Consider the following 21462-nt stretch of genomic DNA (forward strand, 5'->3'; position numbering starts at 1 on the left):
GTCACCGCCAGGAAGCAGGGAAGAGGAAAGGAGCCAGGGGGGAAGCGCTGGCAGCTCACCACAGGAGGGAGGACATGAGTCAGGAGTGGCCACACCTCCACAGGAGGGAGGACATGAGTCGGGGATGGCCACACCTCCATCGGGGAGCGAAGAAACGGTTGAGAGGAAAGTGGAAGGTTGGGCGCGCGCGCCAAGTTCAAATGCAGAGGAAGGCGGCGCAGTAAGCAGCCCCGAAAGAGAGCCAGGTCCTAAAGCCCGGCGCAAGGAGGCAGGAGGGTCTGGGTCAGCGTCAGAAGAATCCCGGAAGGAAGAAGCCCCGGGGGGTAGAGGGACCCAGAGGAGGACAGTCAGGAGGAAAAGGTGGAGCAAGGCTAGGATATTAAGTTGGTGCACACAGGGCGGAGACTCAGACGGAGCTTCGCCGACCTAGCTACTAGGCGTAGAGTTGCGCGCAGCAGCGTGAGAATGGAAACTGTAATTCAATAAAGACTTTTACTTAATGACCGCTGACTAGCGTGATCCTCTGTGAGCTAGGATCTTCAAGCAGCTCTGACAGTAAGCTCCGTCTCAACTTGTGGGCATCTACAGCCTCGAGGAGGGGAGAGACACAGGTGCCTACTAGCAAGCTCACGAACGGCAGACGACATGACGGCTGAGCAGCAGATAGAGGAACTCAGAAACGCAGTGGCACAACTGAACGCCGAGGCTCTAGCATCCAGGAAGAGGGAGGAGGAAGCAGCCGCAGCCTGCAGGGATCTCCAGGTCAGGTTAGACGTGCTGACAAAGCAGACACCCCGGCAGGAGGGCATTGGGTTGGCGAGACGGACAGGCGGGCTGGTCTCTCACTTCGATGGGAACCTGCAACAGTATCCCAACTTTAGAGCCGACGTACTGTGTGCACTGCAACTGCTGCATAAAGACTTTAGAGATGAACAAGAGAGAGTGGGGTTCATCATGTCCCATCTGCATGGGGATGCGAGAGCATGGCTACGCAATTTATGGAGAGATAAGGATCCGGCGCTACAGAATGCAGATGCCTTTATTAAAGCAATGGATGGGTGTTTTTTATCAAGTATTGACGTGGATCTTGCACGGAAGGAGGTGCATGGGCTGAGACAAGGGAGGGCCAGCGTCAGGCAGTACCATGCCCGCTTTTTCGCCTTGGTCAGTGCCCTGGAATGGGACAGAGATTCGGCTCCTGTAAGAGACCTCTTTTGGGAGGGGCTGCATAACTCGATTAAAGATGAGATCGCCAGGGGGGAGAGACCCCGAACCACCCAGGAGGTCGTTCAGAGGGCACTGGCAGTGGGGGTGAGGCTGGAAGGACGTCCGTGGAACAGGGACGAAGGGCGTGGAGGGCGCGAACCAGCCGGGGGCCCCTCCTTCTTTCCCAGGGAAGCAGCGCGGGCGCAATCCACGCCTCCGCCAGGAGGAGGAGCCGAACCTATGGAGGTGGGAGGTGCAAGGGCTCAGTCAGCAACCAGAGCCCTAGCACCAGCAGCAGTGAAAGCGAAGCCTCCTAGAGGGAACAGGAAGTGTTACGTCTGTGAGGAGCCAGGGCATATGGCGAAAGAGTGTCCCCAGAGGCCCCACAAGCTCACTGCAGCCTCAGCAATGGTGACTGCAGCAACACAGCAAGGAGGACCACAGCAGGGAAACGAGGCTGTCTGGCTGGAGGAAGAGGCACTGGGGCCCAGCCAGACGTGTTAGTGACGCAGTCCCCAGCGATTTTACAGCCCGTGAACCCCCTCCCGCCCAAACCAGTAGTGAGGCTCACAGCGTCTCTCCAACTGCCCAATGGAATCACCATGGACGTGCCAATCACCATTGACTCAGGCAGCAATGCGGACTTTATAGGGCAGGACTTTGTCGACAGGCACGCTGTGCAGTTGCTGCCGGCCACACTGCCCCTGCAGGTTGTCACGGTGGATGGCAGGGAGCTGCTCGGGGGGCAAGTGGTGAAGCAGACGCCACCAATGGTGATGCGACTTGGGAATCACAGAGAAATCATCAGCTTCAACGTCACTCGACTATCTGACACGCCCATTGTATTGGGCATGAGTTGGCTGGACAAGCACAGCCCAGCGATGGCTTGGTACCAGAGGCAGCTGACCTTCGGCTCTTCCTTTTGTGCTGAACACTGCATCGTGCCCAGGCAGGAAGGAGAGGAAGAGGAGTCACAGCTGCTGCTAGGCACGCTGCAAGCGATTCCACACAAGTACGCTGAATTTTTGGAAGTTTTCTGCGAGAAGGAGGCAGACAGGCTACCCCCTCACAGACCATATGACTGCAAAATTGACCTGCTGCCGGGGGCGGCGCTGCCTAAAGGGAAACTGTATTCCATGTCAGAGGACGAACTGCAGGAACTCAAAGAGTTCATTGACCATAATTTGCAACGCGGCTTCATCCGGGAGTCCAGGGCAGTGGGGGGCAGTCCCGTATTCTTTGTTAAGAAGCGGGACACGCCCCAGAAAAGACTGGTAGTGGATTACAGGATTTTGAACAGTCTGACTAGGCCATCGGACTTCCCCATGCCCCGTATTGATGACCTCCTCGCAAAGGTACGGAAGGGCAGAGTGTTCACCAAGTTGGACCTGCGGGGGGCGTACAACCTCATTCGCATGCGGGAAGGAGATGAGTGGAAGACAGCCATGTTCACGCCACTGGGGACCTACGAATATAGAGTTATGCCTTTTGGATTGCAAAATGGCTCCCACGTTTTTCAAGCGTTTATGCATCACGTGTTGGCGGGACTTCTCTACAAGACGTGCGTCTGTTTCTTAGATGACATCCTGATCTTTTCGGAGTCGCAGCAGGAGCATGACGGACACGTCAAGGAAGTGCTGAGCAGGCTAAAGCAACATAGGCTCTACGCCAAGCTGGAGAAGTGCCAATTTGACGTGCCGGAGGTGGATTTTCTGGGCTACAAGCTGTCTGACAAGGGGCTCGCCATGGACAGCGCCAAGGTTCGAGCGGTGTTGGATTGGAAGAGTCCGCGCAACCGGAAGGAGGTCCAACGGTTTGTCGGCTTTGCGAACTTCTATCGCAAGTTTATCAAGGGCTTCGCGATGCAGACAGCGGCCATCACTGACACGCTTAGCTCCAAGAAGAAGAAGTTCGTTTGGACAGCGCAGGCGGAGCAGTCCTTTCAGGCACTCAAGCGTCTCTTCGCGTCGGAAGAGCAGCTGCTTCATGTCAACCCCAGCAAGCCGATGAGGGTGGAGACAGACGCCTCGGACAGAGCCGTGGGGGCGGTCCTGTTGCAGAAAGACCCGCAGGGGGTGTGGCGACCGGGAGCGTTTTACTCCAGGAAGCTCAGCAAGTCCGAACAGAACTACACCATCTGGGACAGGGAGTTGCTGGCCATTCACGCAGCGTTCAAGGCGTGGAGGCACTTTCTGATCGGCGCCAAGCACACGGTGCAGGTTTGCACGGACCACAAGAATCTAGAGCACTGGCGCACGGCACAGTTCCTGAACCAGAGGCAGATACGTTGGGCTGAGTTCTTTGCAAACTTCGACTTCCGAATAGAGTATGTCCCGGGGGACACCAACATCATGGCAGACGCTCTCTCCCGTAAGCCACAGTATCTGGAGGACGCAACGCCAGCGGCCGCCATGCACATCTTCGCACCAGCAGTGTGGGCGTGCGCCGCGGCGACCGTGGACCTAGAGGCGGTGCGACGTGCGTTGCAGGAGGACTCCTTCGCACAAGCAAAGATGGCAGAGGTGCAGAGGGGCAAGGCAGCGGCCGACGGTTTCCGGCTACGAGATGGATTGCTCATCCGAAAAGGGGCCATCTACGTGCCGGGAGACGAACTTCGAGCCAAGGTGCTGCAGCAGCTGCACGACGCGCCCACGGCCGGGCACTTTGGCAAGGAGAAGACGGTGGAATTAGTAGCCAGGGATTTCTGGTGGCCTGGAATGAGAGGGGAGGTCGCAGACTACGTGGCGAGGTGCGACACCTGCCAGAGGGCCAAACCAGTGCACAAACCGCCGGCCGGACTGTTGGAACCGCTGCAAACTCCGGTCGAACCTTGGGAAAGGGTGGCTCTGGACTTTGTCACGGATCTGCCCAGCTCAAGGGGCAAGACGGCAGTGCTGGTGGTGGTGGACCTGTTTTCCAAGATGGCGCATTTCATTCCGTGTGCGAAGGTGGCCACGGCGGAGCAAACCGCCAAACTGTTCATAGACCACGTGTTCAAGGTTCATGGTCTGCCACGGTCTATTCTGTCCGACCGGGGGCGGCAGTTCATCTCGAATTTCTGGCAGAAGCTGATGGGCTTCCTGAACGTCAAGATCAACCTGGCGTCGGCGAGACACCCGCAGACCAACGGGCAAGCGGAGCGGGTCAATGCCATCATGCAGCAGTACCTGAGATGTTATGCAAATCAACAGCCTGCGACGTGGGTGGATTACCTACCGCTGGCCGAGTTCGCCTACAACAACACGAAGCACGTGTCCACGGGGGTCACGCCGTTCTTCGCCAACAACGGGAGGCACCCCAGAACCTTCCCGGGACTGGAAAGAATGGGGGAGGGGGAGCCGCAGACAGCAGATGCGTTCGCGTCGGAGCTGCAGGAGGTCCACGATCAGCTGAGGCGCCACCTGGAGCTGGCCAAGCACGCATACAAGGTACAAGCAGACAAGCACAGAAGGGTTGGAGAAGAGCTCCACGTGGGAGACTGGGTTTGGTTAGCAGCCCACGCAGTGCCGGCCAGGTCGTTGGCCAAGAAGAAACTAGGGCATAAGCAACTGGGGCCCTACCAAGTCGAAGAGCAGGTCAACCCGGTAGCTTTCAGACTGGCACTTCCGGAGGGTTCCAGAATGCATCCGGTATTCCACAGATCGGTGCTCACTCCCTACAAGGCACCGCACAGGTTCCAGGAACCCGGAACAGCGCCGAGTCCGGTCAGAGACAGAACAGGGCACGCGGAAGTGGCACAGAAGGAGCGCATCAACGAAGTCACTGAGATTTTGGACTCCAGATGGGGGGAAGAGGGGGTAGAATACTTTCTCGCCAAGGAGGGCACCCCGGCCAGTGCGAACAGCTGGGTGCCGGGCTACGCCTTGGACGAACCTCTCCTCAAAGACGAGTTTCATGCCCTCTTTCCCCATAGACCTATGCCAGCAGAATATTTTGACGACTGGCTTTTCACGCCCACACTTTCGGCCAGCACTTTCCGGGGGTTCGACTCGGACGAGGACCCGACACAAGACGTCCGTTCCCCGGAGGGGTCACCCTCGGGATCTGCATCAGAACCCTCGTATTGGTGGGACGATAGGCCAGAGGAGCAGTGGCGCAGACGGTGGCTGGAAGGCCCAGGACGAGCAACACCGACAGGAGGAAGTGAGGGAGAGACGGACATGGACATTTTCGGGGACGACCCTGGTTTCGAGCACGGCGGCACAGAGATGGAAGCGGAGGTGACTGTCGTCGACGAGAGCGGGGAGGAAGACCCGGGAGACTTCAGATGGAGGCCTGCCACGGGAAGCGACCGATACCCGACGTTCGTCCCTTTGCAACAGCAGCCCCCAGCTCCAGCACCGGAAGGAGGGGAGGGGGGAATGGGGGGCTTCGAGGGGGGGATGGATGTCAGGGGTTTAGGAGCAGAAGCACGGGCAAGGGAGGAAACAGAGAGCGAAGGGGAGGAGGCAGAAGAAAAGATGAGTGACGACGACGACCCGAGATCTCCTAGTCTTTCCAGTGAATCAGAGGATTCACAGAAAGGAGCACCAGTGGCGAGGGCAAGGGGGGAGTCTAGGGGGGCACCCCAGGAAGACAGAGCCAGAGAGGACTCAGGGGGGAGCAGCTGGAAATCGGGACCAGCGTCACCGCCAGGAAGCAGGGAAGAGGAAAGGAGCCAGGGGGGAAGCGCTGGCAGCTCACCACAGGAGGGAGGACATGAGTCAGGAGTGGCCACACCTCCACAGGAGGGAGGACATGAGTCGGGGATGGCCACACCTCCATCGGGGAGCGAAGAAACGGTTGAGAGGAAAGTGGAAGGTTGGGCGCGCGCGCCAAGTTCAAATGCAGAGGAAGGCGGCGCAGTAAGCAGCCCCGAAAGAGAGCCAGGTCCTAAAGCCCGGCGCAAGGAGGCAGGAGGGTCTGGGTCAGCGTCAGAAGAATCCCGGAAGGAAGAAGCCCCGGGGGGTAGAGGGACCCAGAGGAGGACAGTCAGGAGGAAAAGGTGGAGCAAGGCTAGGATATTAAGTTGGTGCACACAGGGCGGAGACTCAGACGGAGCTTCGCCGACCTAGCTACTAGGCGTAGAGTTGCGCGCAGCAGCGTGAGAATGGAAACTGTAATTCAATAAAGACTTTTACTTAATGACCGCTGACTAGCGTGATCCTCTGTGAGCTAGGATCTTCAAGCAGCTCTGACAGCGATCACCACCAGAAAGAAGTAAACAGGGATTGTCATGGGTATAAAACTGGGCCCTTGCCTTATTTTGCCATCAAAAGCCTTTCATAATCCCACTGTCCCAAATTTTTGTCCATGCTCCAGACATTCCCCAAATTGTCAGGGGGCCTTGACTGGTGCAGTAGACAACTTAATACCGAACAAAAGCAGATCTTTATCATACTTAAGAGGATTATGTAACTTCATTAGTGTAAAAATGCTAAATGGAATCCAGGTAGATACTTTTTATTAAGCAGATAATTTTTTTTGGGGGGGGGGGGTTGAGTTCCACACTCTTCCAGTCATTCTGCTTTTACATGCATTGCTGCTTGGCAGATGAAATTATTTCCTTCCACCCCTGCTCTCCTCTCCCTGTACATTGCTCCAGGGGTTTCCATGGATGGGGCTGGTTAAGTGAATCCTGCCCTAAATGCCATATAGAAATAAATAAATGTTGGTTTCATTGTGAGCCTCTTTTCAGCACTGGCAAGCTACATCAGGGGTGAGGAACCTTTGGTCCACCATCAAGATGTTGCTGAATGACAACTCCCACCAGCCTTGCTTGTTGGCCTTGCTTGCTGGGACTGATAGTTCAGCAATGTCTAGAGCAGGCACCCCCAACCTTCAGCCCTCCAGATGTTTTTGGACTACAGTTCCCATCATCCCTGACCGCTGGTCCTGTTAGCTAGGGATCATGGGAGTTGTAGGCTACAACATCTGGAGGGCCGCAGGTTGGGGATGCCTGGTTAATAATAATAATAATAATAATAATAATAATAATAATAATAATTTATTATTTATACCCCGCCCATCTGGCTGGGCGGCTTCCATAAAACCAAAAATACAGTAAAATATCACACGTTAAAAACTTCCCTGAACAGGGCTGCCTTAAGATGTCTTCTGAATGTCAGGTAGTTGTTTATCGCTTTGACATCTGCTGGAAGGGCGTTCCACAGGGCGGGCGCCACTGTGTAGTGTGGTGTAGTGGTTAAGAGCGGTAGTCTCGTAATCTGGGGAACCGGGTTCGCGTCTCCACTCCTCCACATGCAGCTGCTGGGTGACCTTGGGCCAGTCACACTTCTCTGAAGTCTCTCAGCCCCACTCACCTCACAGAGTGTTTGTTGTGGGGGAGGAAGGGAAAGGAGAATGTTAGCCGCTTTGAGACTCCTGAAGGGGAGTGAAAGGCGGGATATCAAATCCAAACTCTTCTTCTTCTTCTTCTTCTACCACCGAGAAGGCCCTCTGCCTGGTTCCCTGTAGCTTTTCTTCTCGCAATGAGGGAACCGCCAGAAGGCCCTCGGCGCTGGACCTCAGCGTCCGGGCAGAATGATGGGGGTGGAGACACTCCTTCAGGTATACTGGACCGAGGCCTTTTAGGGCTTTAAAGGTCAGCACCAACACTTTGAATTGTGCTCGGAAACGTACTGGGAGTCTAGAGGGCCCAAGGTCTCCTATCCCTGAGCTGAAGGAAGGAAGAAGACTTATGTATCCCAAATAGAAGTTGCTAGGGGTGGGTTTGTGATGGAAGAGCTTGTAGAGGAATGACTGACCGCAGGGGAGTGAAACAGGACAATGGGTTGACTTAAAATGGATTACACCAGAAGGGTGTCTGGGAATGTCAGTTTGCGTGGAGAATGCGGCTGTGAGGAAGAAATGAGGTGAGGGAGATAATAAAGTATATATTTAAAGGAATTCAGATAGCTGTTGAGGAAAGATAGGCAGTTGCATTAGATCAGAATACTAGACCTGTAAGACTTCAGTATAGAAGGACTATTTGTTCTGATTGTTTTGCTCTTTAATTAAATATATGTTCACGTTTAACTGTCTGTATTCCTGTCTGGATGGATTATAAAGTAAATATATCTCACCCCACATGTCTGGCGTAGATAATTTTGTTTCGTCATGTTTGAGAAGGCTTTTCCTGAAGAGTGACCCCATCATTTATGAAATATTAATTGTACATCTCTAGGAATTGTTTTATTGTTTTTAGAGTTTGTAGAAATGGTCTTTACCTCATTGTACGCTACTTCGATAACCTCAGCCTGTTAAGCAGTTTATAATTTTGCAACATAAAAAAAAAAATACTTATGTAATGATATAAAGAGAAAGCCTTACTGTTTTCTTTAAGAGATTGTGGTGGCGGCAGGTGTTTTAAGAAAAGTCTGGGCTTGGCAAAGTAGCTGCAGGACTTCCTGCAGACATGAGGGACTTCTGGGAGCATCTCAAAGTCCTTAACAGTACTTTCCAAACATCAGAAAAGAAGTTGCTCTTCAAATCCATTGTGGATAAGGGGGCAAGGAACTTCTGTAAAATTACAGGGAGGTGCATAACTAAAAAGTGCTGCCTTCCTGGGTTATTCGAGGGCAGAATATTCTTGCGGGTTGTTGTTCTGCTCTTCCTCCTTCTGTAGATGTTTTGCTTCTGTAGGACTTGCCTGGCCTCTTTGTTCTGGAATAGCATATACTTCAAGCCATAGCCAAGGGTATGAGCAGGCAGGAAGAAGGCAGGTGCAAGTGTGTGGTTTACATGGGACCTCAGGGATTGAATTTACAAATCCAGCTGCCTGTTGATTTAGTCAGCAGAGGCCTTGTTCGTGGTGCAGTACAGTTGTTAGTGACACCAGACAGGGCTGTGGTGCCTAGGTTGTGGAACTCGCCCTCCTCACCCCCAGAGAGCCGCATGCCTCCCAGACAACATTTATTCAACAAGCCTTGGTTTTGAAGAGTCTTTTGGTTTATTGCTGCATTGTTTCGTGATTCCTTTCTGCTGCTCCGAGCAATTTCAGATTGTTTGATGATTTCATTTTTATTTCATTTGTTTTTTTATCCTGTAAGCCATATGCTGATGTCAGCAACTAAAATGAAATATCCGTTCCTGTTCTCCGTGACACCAACTAACGTGATCCTCCTTGGCAGATTCGGAGCTGGCGCTGATGTACAACGACGAGTCAGTCCTGGAGAACCATCACCTGGCGGTGGGTTTCAAGCTGCTGCAGGAAGAGAACTGCGATATTTTCCAGAACCTGAGCAAGAGGCAGCGACAGACTTTGCGGAAGATGGTCATTGACATGGTGAGCGTCAGAAAGGAGAGCCATTGGCTGCTTCCAAGAACAAGCCTGCATTCTCCCTACTCCATCCCTGGGCTGGGTCTCCCAGTTCGAGGTTCCATTCCTCATTTTTTCCCTTGGGAAATTCAGTTGTTTAAAAGCAGAGGTATGAAACTTGCTGCTATATTTCTCACAATGACGCTGCACAAGGAAGGACCGTCATCCCTGTCAGGCTTTCTGTCTGTACCAAGCTGGTGGACCTTCAAACGAGCAGAATCATTTTAATTTGTCTCCTGTCATTCCTTTGCTGTACACATGTACACATTTCATGGCAGCAGTTGTATGCAAAGACCAACACAGGAGGAAATTGTAGTTGCACCTCAAGCAGGGAAATGTGACCTGGGATTTGAGGAATGGGTGGCAAGGCTGATCCTCTGTCTTAGTGCAGAAATTGCCTCCCGTCTCGCTGGCTTCTGTGTTGGTCCCCTCTGCTCTGGTTCCCCAATAGCAGGACTGTATAATTTGAAACAGTGGCATACCGTGACTCTGAGATATTGACCATGGTAGCGGAGGGCACATCGCTGCCTAAGGCACATCCCCAAATGGCACCAACGCCCAAAGTTCAGATACGCAGCGTCCAAGGCTGAGGCAGAAAAACCAGCAAGCAGCCTCCCGCTCCCTGGCAGTAAAAATAGGGTGGGTGGAATTCCGTGTCACATGACGGCACATGTCCCATTAGCCCAAGCATTGCAGCTTGCCAGGCAGAACGAAGTCCCCTCTCTCTGGGGGTCCTCCTTCCCTCCTCATCCATCCTTCCTTTTTCTAGATCAGCCATCCACTTTGTAGACTGCTCTGGGCGCCACAGGGCCCACTCATAGCAGGACCCTGCTGATGAGTACATGGCAACCCCAGTTGGAAGGACACTGACAAACTGGAACGTGTCCAGAGGAGGGCAACCAAAATGGTCAAAGGCCTGGAAACGATGCCTTATGAGGAACGGCTAAGGGAGCTGGGCATGTTTAGCCTGGAGAAGAGGAGGTTAAGGGGTGATATGATAGCCATGTTCAAATATATAAAAGGATGTCACATAGAGGAGGGAGAAAGGTTGTTTTCTGCTGCTCCAGAGAAGCGGACACGGAGCAATGGATCCAAACTACAAGAAAGAAGATTCCACCTAAACATTAGGAAGAACTTCCTGACAGTAAGAGCTGTTCGACAGTGGAATTTGCTGCCAAGGAGTGTGGTGGAGTCTCCTACTTTGGAGGTCTTTAAGCAGAGGCTTGACAACCATATGTCAGGAGTGCTCTGATGGTGTTTCCTGCTTGGCAGGGGGTTGGACTTGATGGCCCTTGTGGCCTCTTCCAACTCTATCATTCTATGATTCTATGAAAAGGCTTGGCCAGTCAGCGGTTTGTGGGTTGGAGGGATGGGTGTTATCAGAGCAACTAGGGCACAGGCATCCGTGGCAGCTGCCTGCTGTGTTGATGCCCTGCAGGCCCAACATCCTGGTCCCGTCTCCCATGACCCCAAACAGGCACACTGGCTCTGTCTAATATTTGAGATAGAGCCAAGTGGACTAAGATGCGTTGCTTGCAAAAGAGTCCTTTTCTTGCCAACTATTCCGGGTGGGTGATGACAGACGAAGCAGACTTTTTGCAAGATTTGCTTAAATGCCAGGATATGCAGAACCCCACAGTCCCAGCCTGGTTTAGGAGGAGCTTTAAGGTTGCTTCTGTTGTTTCAGAGAAAATCCTGAAGGTGGGGAGGGGCGAGAGATTAGCTCATTGGCGTTATGATAATGTTCAAACTCATGTAAATTTAGTTGATTAAAATAATCAGTTAAAAGGTCCCTGATTAAGTAATCTAAAAATGGTTTCATCAGCTGACAGCTCTGGTGTTTCTTCAGCCTGTCTCTCCTCAGAACAGATATGGTAGAACAACCTCAAGAGCACTAAGGAGAGGACTGTGGAAGCTCTCCTAGAGAGTGGCAGTCCCACAGTCACTAGGCTTCATGGAGGGGCTAGGCCAGTGGTTTTCACCCAGTATGCCGTGGCACCCTGGGATGCCTTGAATGATGGTCAGGGGTGCTGTGGGCAACACTGGCCTCTGTCCCTCTTTCCTTCCCTCCCTCTTCTGATGCCCTCTTATGACTCTGCCTCCCAAAGGCTCCCATAGCTGTTTGTTGCAGCAGCCCTGGCTCCAAGCTCCCCAGGTGAATGGTGCCTCTGGGGCTGGCCAGGGGGTGCTGGTTACCAGGAGCTGAGGTGGCCTCAGAGTAAGCAGCCAGCAGGTGAGGGAGTCCAGTGAGCCTTTCCTTCAGCTCTTGCTGTTGGGAAGTCCTAGGCCCCTGTGGGGCAGTGTGAGGAGGCACCTCTCTTTGGGGCAGGGGGCGCAGCTCAGAGACCATGAGCAGCAGCAGCGGCTGCCCTGAGGACTCCCAAGGAGAGGGGAGAGGAGAGGAGGCTGAGGGAACCCTCCACAAGGAAGGGTGTTCAAAAAAGGGTGAGAGGCTGCCAGCTCTGCAGGCAAGGGGTGACATAACTGGGCTCCTGAGCCCCACTGGAGTGCTGCAGAAAGAAGGTTGGTCAAGGGAGCCGTGGACTCAAAAAGGTCAAAAACCTCTGGGCCAGAGGTTGCTGTCTGTCTGCACAGGAGCCTAAATTCCCTGAGAGAAAGGATGGAGCACGAACAAAGGCATGGAGCCCATGATAGTTGAAACGCGAGTGATCCCCTTCCGTTATCAAAAATTATGGCTTCTACTTCTGCAGGTCCTGGCTACCGACATGTCCAAACATATGAGCCTCTTGGCCGACCTTAAGACGATGGTGGAGACCAAGAAAGTGACCAGCTCAGGGGTGCTTCTGCTGGACAACTACACTGACAGAATACAGGTGGGCAAGGCTGCTACAGATTGGGAAAGGATGGTCAGGTCCTCTTGTCCAGAGGCACAGCCCTGCCCAGGATAAGCAGGAAGGAGGTCAGTCCCCACCACAGGGGCAGGCTGGGGAGGCAAAGTGCAGCTGGTCCCGGAACTGGCGTTCAGAGAAAATGGCCTCAAGGAAGCTGGGAAGCAGCTGCAAGGGTTGCCTGGCAGCAGGTTGCTCTCAGGTGTGTTGCTCAAGCTGTTGAGCCAGTCCAGCACCTGAGGCTTGGGCGGGAAGGTGGACGGATGACATTGTTTTATTTAAATTTTTGTCCTGCTGCCTAAAAACAGCCTTTCAAGGAAGCCTTCAAAAAAAGAAAACATAAACACACAATACATACAATATTAAAAATTTTAAACAAACACACACACTGAAAACACAGTTAACAGATAGGTAGCCATGTTGGTCTGCCATAGTCAAAATAAAAAAATTCCTTCCAGTAGCACCTTAAAGACCAACTAAGTTAGTTCTTGGTATGAGCTTTTCGTGTTCTGAAGAAGTGTGCATGCACACGAAAGCTCATACCAAGAACTAACTTAGTTGGTCTTTAAGGTGCTACTGGAAGGAATTTTTTTATTTTGACTGAAAACACAGTTAAGACTGGGAAAAGGTCCTGTGGTTCAGCTGCTGCTCCTTAAAGTTAGAAAGCATGCCAGCGCAAGTAGATAAATAGGTGCTGCTGCAGCAGGAAGATAAACCGCATTTCCGTGCTCTGGCTTCTGTCCCGGTATCCCGTTGTGCCAGTAGCAGTTTAGTCATGCTGGCCACATGACCCAGAAAGCTGCCTGTGGACAAACACTGACTCCCTTGGCCTGAAAGCGAGATGAGCACCACAACCCCATAGTCGCCTTTGACTGGACTTAACCATCCAGGGGTCCTTTACCTTTTACCTGCCTTAAAGATCCTGCAGGGAAAAACAGCCTGGGCATACAAACACATGCATAATTGTGTCCCTGGGGCTGGAGCCCCTCCTTTTGGGTGACTGGGCAATCTTTGGCTCCCTGTATCTTCCTGGCAGTAGTGACGACAATGATGGCGTTCCCTGCCCACCCCCCAGACCTTAGAAAGCCCATTGGCTCCTTTTGTCACGTGACAACTGAATAAGCTGCAGACCCTCTTTTGGGCCCTCTGCGCTGGTGTTTCCCACGTCAAGTAGCAGACCAAGAGGGCCTTACTGCTGTGGTGGCGCAGGAAATTTGCCACATGGGTCGGACAGCCAGAGCCTTTGCTTCATTTGCACAGTCCTTTTCCTAGGTTTCCCACTCGCCAAACTCCTTAGGCTCTGAGAGCAGAGGGGGGCTGATTCCATCTAGGTCTTTTCTCCCTCTGCACACATGCAGACACACAACTCACTGTCTTGCTTCCCAAGGGTTTGGTGCTCAGCTGCCTAGGTCCCTCGTACCTATGGTACCGCCTCTCTTGGTATCTCCCACGGAGGACCTTATGGTCTTCAGACAAAAACATCTTGGAGGTCCCGGGCCACAGGGAGGTTAGGTAGGCTTTTTTGGATGTAGCCCCGATCTAGTGGAACGCTCTGTCACAAGAGACTAGGGCCCTGCGGGACTTGACATCTTTCCGCAGGGCCTGCAAGACGGAGCTGTTCCACCAGGCCTTTGGCCAAGGCACAGTCTGACCCCCTCCTTTGGTAATCCTCACCGAACTCTAGCCCAGTGGTTGCCATTATATACGATATATACGATATCTTTATTGTCATTGTCAATAGAAGTTGAAATTTGAAAATTTGCATAAAACATTCAAAAACTCTGAAAACCCATTTTAAAATACAAAATTCTATAGATGTGATTTTGAACTGATTTTAGAATTAATTGATTTTAGAATGCTGTGTTTATTGTTGTTAGCTGCTCTGAGCCCGGCTTCAGCTGGGCCTCTCTCTGACTGTCCTTGCGCTTCCTGACCCCAACCAGGTCCTACGGAACATGGTTCACTGTGCGGATTTGAGCAACCCCACGAAGCCGCTGGAGCTCTATCGGCAATGGACAGACCGGATCATGGAAGAGTTCTTCCGGCAGGGGGACAAAGAGCGGGAGCGGGGCATGGAGATCAGCCCCATGTGCGACAAGCACACGGCCTCCGTGGAGAAATCGCAGGTGCGTGATGGCCAAGTGGGATAATGTTCCAGGGGGGCAAAGAGGGATCCCTTTCCCCTCCTGCTACTACCAAGGCTAGGAAAATTCAGACATGGGATGTCTGCTGCCAAAAACCCACTTTATCTTTGGAGCATCATTGTGCTCCCATTCCTGAGTTTCAGCAAAAATACAACTTCACCAGAAGTTGGGGGGCTGGGAGGAAGTAGGGAGTAAACATAGCCAGTCCAGAAGGAGAAAGGAAAGCCTAGATCCATTACAGGAGAAAGGAGGGGCTGCCATGTCCATTGGAAGAAAGCAGGAATCTGGCACTGGGAGGCAAGCAAGCTTCTTTCCTGTGACTGTGAGCCAGCAACTTATGGCTTCCAGCATACATAGCTGAGTCTTTTACAGGCAAGTGTTTTTTGTTTGTGCAAGGAATCAGTGGCCATGAGTTGGTACAGAGGATCCATTGCCAGAAACCTGCCTTTTCCCTGTAAGAAACTGCTGTTTTAAGCAAAAAGAAGCTGTTATATGCTGTCAGACCGTGGGACCACATAGCCTGGTGTGGCCTCCTCTGTCAGGCTGGCTCAAGCCCCCTTAACTTCCTGGGCCCCCTTTTTGACTGGGAATATCATGGATTGAACCTGGAGCCCCTCTGCCTGGCTCCCTCCTTGTGGGAACTGGGAATGTGCTCTTCTTCCCACAGTTACTAGGTCATTCATGATTGTGTGCACCTCTGGACTAAAAACTGTGCAATCACACCCATGTCTGCACCACTGGTAAAGAATGCTTTATTTTGCTAACAGAGAGCTCCCTGCTGTGCCATTTTGGTGGGAGTGTGGATTGTCGTCTTTTAAAATATGTGTAAGAGAGAACCTAGCCAGCTATAACAAGCCCCACACTCCTCCAAAGCACTGCCCCACTGTTTGTTGAACCAACAGTTCTATTGCCTTTTAGAAACACTTTAATATACCTCACCCTTTCAGTGCTAAAGAGGACAGCTGTTAGGGGAAGGCGGGTTGTTAGTTACAGTTTAGCTAACTTCCGCACTCGTTTTAGCACTAACAGGAATAGCAGGTACAGGGAACGGAACATGTTGTCTTACAGAAAGCCTCTGAGAATTTCGGCAGAATACTATTTTTCTAGTCCTCATTACTTAGAGAATCTTGAAAGGATAAAGCTACGGCTTATGCTCAAAACCCAGAGATGAGGATGCAAGGACATACCTGTGAGTTAGCCAGGCTGCCCCCCCATCAAGGGCACAGGCCCAGGGGTGCAAAAATCATGCCTGTCCACTGTGGCGTGGAGTGGCTAGGAGCTCACCCGTCTGGGTGCTCCCCAGGCCATTCCTCCACTGTTCTGGGCGATGACTCTGGGTGTCCTTTAAGGGACTGCAGTTGGCAATTGAAATATACTCGGAGTCGAGAGTGGATTTCATGCTCTTTATTCAGCTCATAGTGGTGAGGAGGAATGGAAGTTCCCCCAGAATGTCTGCTTTATATACATTCTTTACACAATGGGCCCCACGTGATTGGCTAATTCCAGGATTCTCCTGTAGGCCAATCAGGTTGCGGATTCACTTCCACCTGGAGCAGGATTGGGTGGCTCCTGTGGACCAATCAGACTGCTGCATTCTGGGTCCTATTGTTCTAGGACCAATCAGACTGCTGCATTCTGAATCCTATTGTTCTAGGACCAATCAGACTGCTGCATTTTGGATCCTATTCAACTCAGTACCTAACAGCAATACTGCTCACTGTTCTGTTACCAACCCTCTTTTTCCCCTGCCCCTTGGTTTCAGGTGGGCTTCATTGACTACATCGTGCACCCGCTGTGGGAGACGTGGGCGGACCTGGTGCACCCAGATGCACAAGACATTTTGGACACCCTCGAGGACAACAGGGACTGGTACCACAGCATGATCCCCCAGAGCCCCTCTCCCCCTCCGGACGACACGGAGAAGGACGATGAAGCCTGCCTGGAGAAATTCCAGTTTGAGCTGACTCTGGAGGAAGAGGGGGAGGACTCAGAGCAGTCTGAAAAGGACCACAGCAGCCCTGGCGACGAGGACAATAGCTACTACACAGCCGCAGAGGAGCAGCAACACGAGTCCCAGGAAGGGCAGGACAGACTAACGGACGACACAATGAACGACACGTCTCCCGGCACATCATGACTTTGGGGAAGGGACAACTGAAAAAGCAAAAAACACACACACACGAAAGTTTTCATGAGGGAGGGGCAGGGATAAAAAACAACAACAACGAAAAAACTCATTTTTTATTTTTATTGTATTTTTTATAAAAAGAAAATCAACAAGAAAAAAAGGGAAATATACACAGCAACTGTAGAACCAGGTTGGCCCAAGCAAGGGGCAGTAGCCCTGCTGCCTCAGTGAGCGGCCCAAGCACTCCAGAAATAATCTTACCTTTAATTTTGCTTTCTTTTTCTTTCTTTCTTCTCCGTTGTTGCCGAGTGGGTTTTTATTATTTTCCTTTGCTGCTTAAAAAAAAAAAGGACGGGTGCCATCAGGAACAGAAGGAGGGCGATGGTGATGAAAAGCATGTATGAAGTGGTGGCAAAGGCCAAGCAGGAGGAATAATAATAATAATAATAATAATAATAATAATAGTATTTTAAGCCATTTGTAGTAAAACAAAGCAGAGACACTGCAGGGCTTCAATGCCAAAAACCAGTAATAATTTTCACCCATGCCCCTTCTGTTCATCTGGCTCCCTTGCTTCAGACATGCCCTTCTGGGTCATTTGGTGCCTTTATTCCTTTGCCCATCACAGCATAACCCTCCTAGCTGGAAAACAGGGTGTTCAAAACATTGGGGATTTATTTTTTGGGGGGGGGGAGAGTTCTAATAACTTTGATTTTTGTAACTTATTTTTTTAAGCTACTGCTAATTTATTTTTGTGAGTTTATTTTGATTTGATCGGACTGGTAAGAAGAAAGGACTTTGCCTCCTTTCTTTCTTTCTTTCTTTCTTTCTTTCTTTCTTTCTTTCTTTCCGATGCACTTTTTAAAAAAAATTAATAATAATGGTTTGCAGGTGGGGAGTTCCTTTTTTTTTTTTTTTTTTTGCCTGTGACGCCATAACATTCTCCCAGAAGCAAATGGGAGAAGACATTGCTTTTAAAGAAAACAAAAGGGAACAAGAAATGAAATAAGCAAAACATTTTATCTGAGTTTCCAAATAGCCAAGTCTTCCTCCGTTTATCATTTTGCACAAAAAAAGAAAGAAAAGGCAATATGGCCAGGATTGAATGGTTGTAACTGGCCAACTTGCCCAGACAGCTCCATAGGGGACCTCAGGGGTGAGTATTCCTCTCCCAGTAATGGGCATGGGATGGAGAGAGGAGGGTTGGTTTGCATCCTTCCTAACCCAATAATAAGAGGAGAGACTTGTGTTTTTCAGTGATGATTATTTAAGGACTAATTTGCAGGTTACCACCATCTTTATGTCTGAAAACCTGTGATTTGTTAGTTGATGAATCTCTAAACTGCAGTACCCCTCTTCCTGCTTACAGGTTTGTCAACTAGGAAATGCAAGTGTACTGACCACAAACAAACAAACAATTTGCATGTGCCTCTAGGCACATATTTTTCTCACAGGAGGCTTGATACAAGCAGAGTCTGTATGAATGAAACCCAAATCTTTATTTCTGTGCAATGCAGTGTAATGTGGCTGGATCACATAGATTGACTTGTGAAGTTTGTATGCTGGGGTGGGGGTGGGGGGGCTTTCTTAAGTTCAAAGCCTAGAGGCCCTAACACTCTTGGTTCCAGAGGTGAGGATCCACCTCAGACCACCACCTTCCTAGGAAAATTATGTGTTTACATGTGCCCAGAAACCCCACACCATTCTCGCACTGCTGTGACGTAAGCCAATAGCTTTTTTCAGACCCTGGGTCTGGTTCCAGAGAAGCTCCATCTCTCAGAGCTCAATCAGATCGACAGAAAATCCAGCCAAAAGATGAGTCTCAGCAGTAGGCAGGTTTCTTACTTTAAGGTCACTTGCCTTGAAGTGAAATACAGAGGCAGCTTTGCCACATGCATGAAACTGGCCAGAGGAAGGGGGTCTGAAATGTGCTTTTCTTTCCCTCCACGGGGCTGATCTTGCTATACAGATCTCCATGCCAAATGCTGCTCTCCTGACGATCTCTTCCCCCGCTCCCTTGTTGGGCACAGAACAAGGAGCCCGGGCCGCCTCCTGACAGTTCTCCTAGAGAAGCAGGACCTGCCGCCTCACCCTTTCACCAGAAATCACCATGAGAGAAAAGAAAAGAATCTGCTCTGTGGAATATCAAAAGGAGATCTTTTTGGCTGCTTTTATTCTTTGCCTTAACCAGCCAGCGGAGTATAATTTGCTAGTATCCTGCATCACTGTCCTGGTATGAAGAGGGTGAACTTTTCTCCATCCACAAAATGCCTTGCCCTTCCCCTGGATGGACGTTCTCCTTAGCTCTGGGGACATCAGATATTTGCATGGACCAGCAGTGCTAGGGAATCCAGTCCCAAGAACCGCAGGAAACAAACATTGTGGATCCTCTTTTCTTGTGCCTCTGCCCACTTGGGGAAGCTGTAGCCTAGTCCTTGGCTGGCTGGATTCTGGGGGATCACTCCCCCACCCCACTGGCTAGAGGGCCCAACCCCTCTTTCTGGAGGCAGAGGGAGAGGAAAGTGGGAGAGCGGCAGCACAAGTGAATTGTGAGTGGATTGGCCTTTTGACAATGTGAGACTTGAGTGAGTGGACCTGAGCCACTTGAGGTGAGGCCAGGACTGGGATCCCCTTTAGCCTGTCTTACGTGGCCATTCAGGGCTGGCATGTGCCTACCCTAATCTCTCCCCTCCATGTAAAGTGGTGAAGCAATAACAAGTGAGGTTCCGTTCCCATCACCACGCTGAGCTTTCGAACCAAAGCCATGTCTCCTCTTTTGCAAAGTCTCCATCCCACCCACTTTGCATTGACTTCTGTTTGGCCAGTTCTCCTAGTACATAGGTTCAGGCAGGCGGCAAGGAGCCTTCCAGAACTGTTCCAACCCAAGCACGGTAGTGGGCAGGGGGACAACTGGGGTGGAGAGATGGGCTAGCTCTTGCAAGGCAGCCAGCCCCTAGAACACCTGCCAGCCGCTGCAGCCCCTGGTCTCTGCTCAAAAGCCAGTGTAGGGCATCTCCTTCTCCCAAGGAGAACATGGCCATTTCTGAACACAGTACTGTAGCCATTTTCTTTGTATTTTTTCACTTTTCTTTCTTGAAGCCTCAACTGAAGAAAAAACAAAAAAGGGAAAGAGAGAGGAATTCTTTCTTTCTGATTTGTGTATAGCTTTTATTTTTGTATGCAGTTCTGTTCCATGAGTTTGTTGGGTCGGGTTTGGACTGTACATAGTTGTGAATAAGCAGATTGTAAATTATTCTAAAAAGAGTAAAAGAACCTTACAAACAATACCCCTCACCCTTTCCTTTCCCTCCCGGCCCTGCCTCGGTTTCTCTCCCCAAACTCCTGCCGTAGGACCTGTGCTGGGAGTGCATTTGTGGAGAGCAATGAGGTCTCTGAGAGACTCTCCAGCTGCATTCTCTCCTCGAGAGCTCTGGGACGCAGGCCCTGCCCCTGCCCCTTTCTCCTGTCTGTGTATTTATGGTGTAATATAGACACATTGGAAATTGTAGAATTGTCATTTTTCCTTGCAGTGTCGTTAATCAGCTGTTGCAATGTTCTCTCTCAAATGTTACCAAAACCGTTCAGCAGCCGAGCTCACAATAAACCAGGAGAAAGGGAGTCTTTGTTCCTGTGACCTTGACCTGCCTTCTCTGCAAGGCTGTAAGAGGTTGTGAGTGTTTTTTCAATCTCCCGGAGGCCAAAAGGAGAAGGGAAGAAAGCCAGTTCCAGCCTACCATTGAGCAGACTAAGGCATCTGCTATAGGCATCTCATTGTGGGTGGCGTAAGAGGGCAGCAGGGACGTGGGTGGCGCTGTGGGTTAAACCACAGACCCTAGGGCTTGCCGATCAGAAGGTCTGGGTTCGAATCCCCACGACGGGCTGAGCTCCCGTTGCTCTGTCCCTGTTCCTGCCAACCTAGCAGTTCGAAAGCACGCCAAAGTGCAAGTAGATAAATAGGTACCGCTCCAGCAGGAAGGTAAACAGTGTTTCCGTGCGCTGCTCTGTTTTCGCCAGAAGTGGCTTAGTCATGCTGGCCAGGTGTCCAGAAAGCTGTACGCCGGCTCCCGTGGCCAATAAAGCAAGATGAGCACTGCAACCCCAGAGTCGTCTGCAACTGGACTTAATGGTCAGGGGTCCCTTTACCTTTAAGAGGGCAGCAAACTCTAATGTTCTATTGCTGTGGATGCCGTGGCCCTGGAGATGTGGGGACAGGGGAGGGATCTATTGCTTTCCCTTGGGCAGCAAAGTGTCTTGGGCTAGCCCTGGACAGGAGCCAAGGAGCCCTGCGGGCACTATTTTAATTCAATCCCAAGGAATGCCAACTCTTCCCAGGTGAGACGTGATGCCATCTTCAAAGGCTCTTGAATTGCAATATCGACACACTCGCCACAGCTCCAGGGACTTCTGACTTTAATGCTGTGCCTCGTCCCGTGGGGTTTTCACTCTTCTCACAAACTCGTCCCCTTTTCGTGTCTGTCTTGAACATGGCACTCTCTGGCTATCCTGATTACAAGCCACTATGATCTGTTTTGACACACAGACGCACACAGCTAGAATGTAAAAACAAAAATATAACTATATAAAACACCAAAAAATAAAATAACTATTTGTTGCAATTAATAGAACATGCAGGAAATCAGCAATCAACAAAACCAGCAGCCAAAGGCCTTTAGAAAGATGGGCTTTTTGACCCCTTCAGAAGGAAAAGACAACAGAGGGTTGCCACACAGCCATGGACCAATAGTAGTATCAGGTTCAGCTACCCATAACATGACTGTCCTTCACAGAGTGAAAGCACCCAGAGCTGCAAAGGCTAAGTGCCACTTCTTGAAATAA

The 21462-nt window shown here is 51.0% G+C and overlaps 1 protein-coding gene and 1 long non-coding RNA gene across 9 annotated transcripts in view; one reads left to right on the plus strand and one right to left on the minus strand.

Annotated features, from left to right (window-relative positions):
- PDE4A (phosphodiesterase 4A) overlaps window positions 1-20244 on the plus strand; it is a 384429-nt gene extending 364185 nt beyond the window's left edge. For all 8 annotated transcript variants that reach the window (XM_083482984.1, XM_083482983.1, XM_083482989.1 and 5 more), the window contains 4 exons: window positions 9318-9472; window positions 12217-12339; window positions 14298-14480; window positions 16261-20244. In XM_083482984.1, coding sequence (XP_083339110.1) covers window positions 9318-9472; window positions 12217-12339; window positions 14298-14480; window positions 16261-16635 — 836 coding nt within the window. In that variant the 3' untranslated portion in view covers window positions 16636-20244. The remainder of the gene's footprint in view (window positions 1-9317; window positions 9473-12216; window positions 12340-14297; window positions 14481-16260) is intronic.
- The window catches only part of LOC310697029, a 277036-nt gene continuing 262965 nt past the window's right edge, over window positions 7392-21462 (minus strand). Inside the window, exon 3 of the long non-coding RNA XR_014520883.1 lies at window positions 7392-7642. This is a non-coding gene — a long non-coding RNA (uncharacterized lncRNA). The remainder of the gene's footprint in view (window positions 7643-21462) is intronic.

The sequence above is a fragment of the Podarcis liolepis genome, assembly GCF_965112155.1.
Source record: "Podarcis liolepis genome assembly, chromosome: 17".
Taxonomy (NCBI): Eukaryota; Metazoa; Chordata; class Lepidosauria; order Squamata; family Lacertidae; genus Podarcis; species Podarcis liolepis.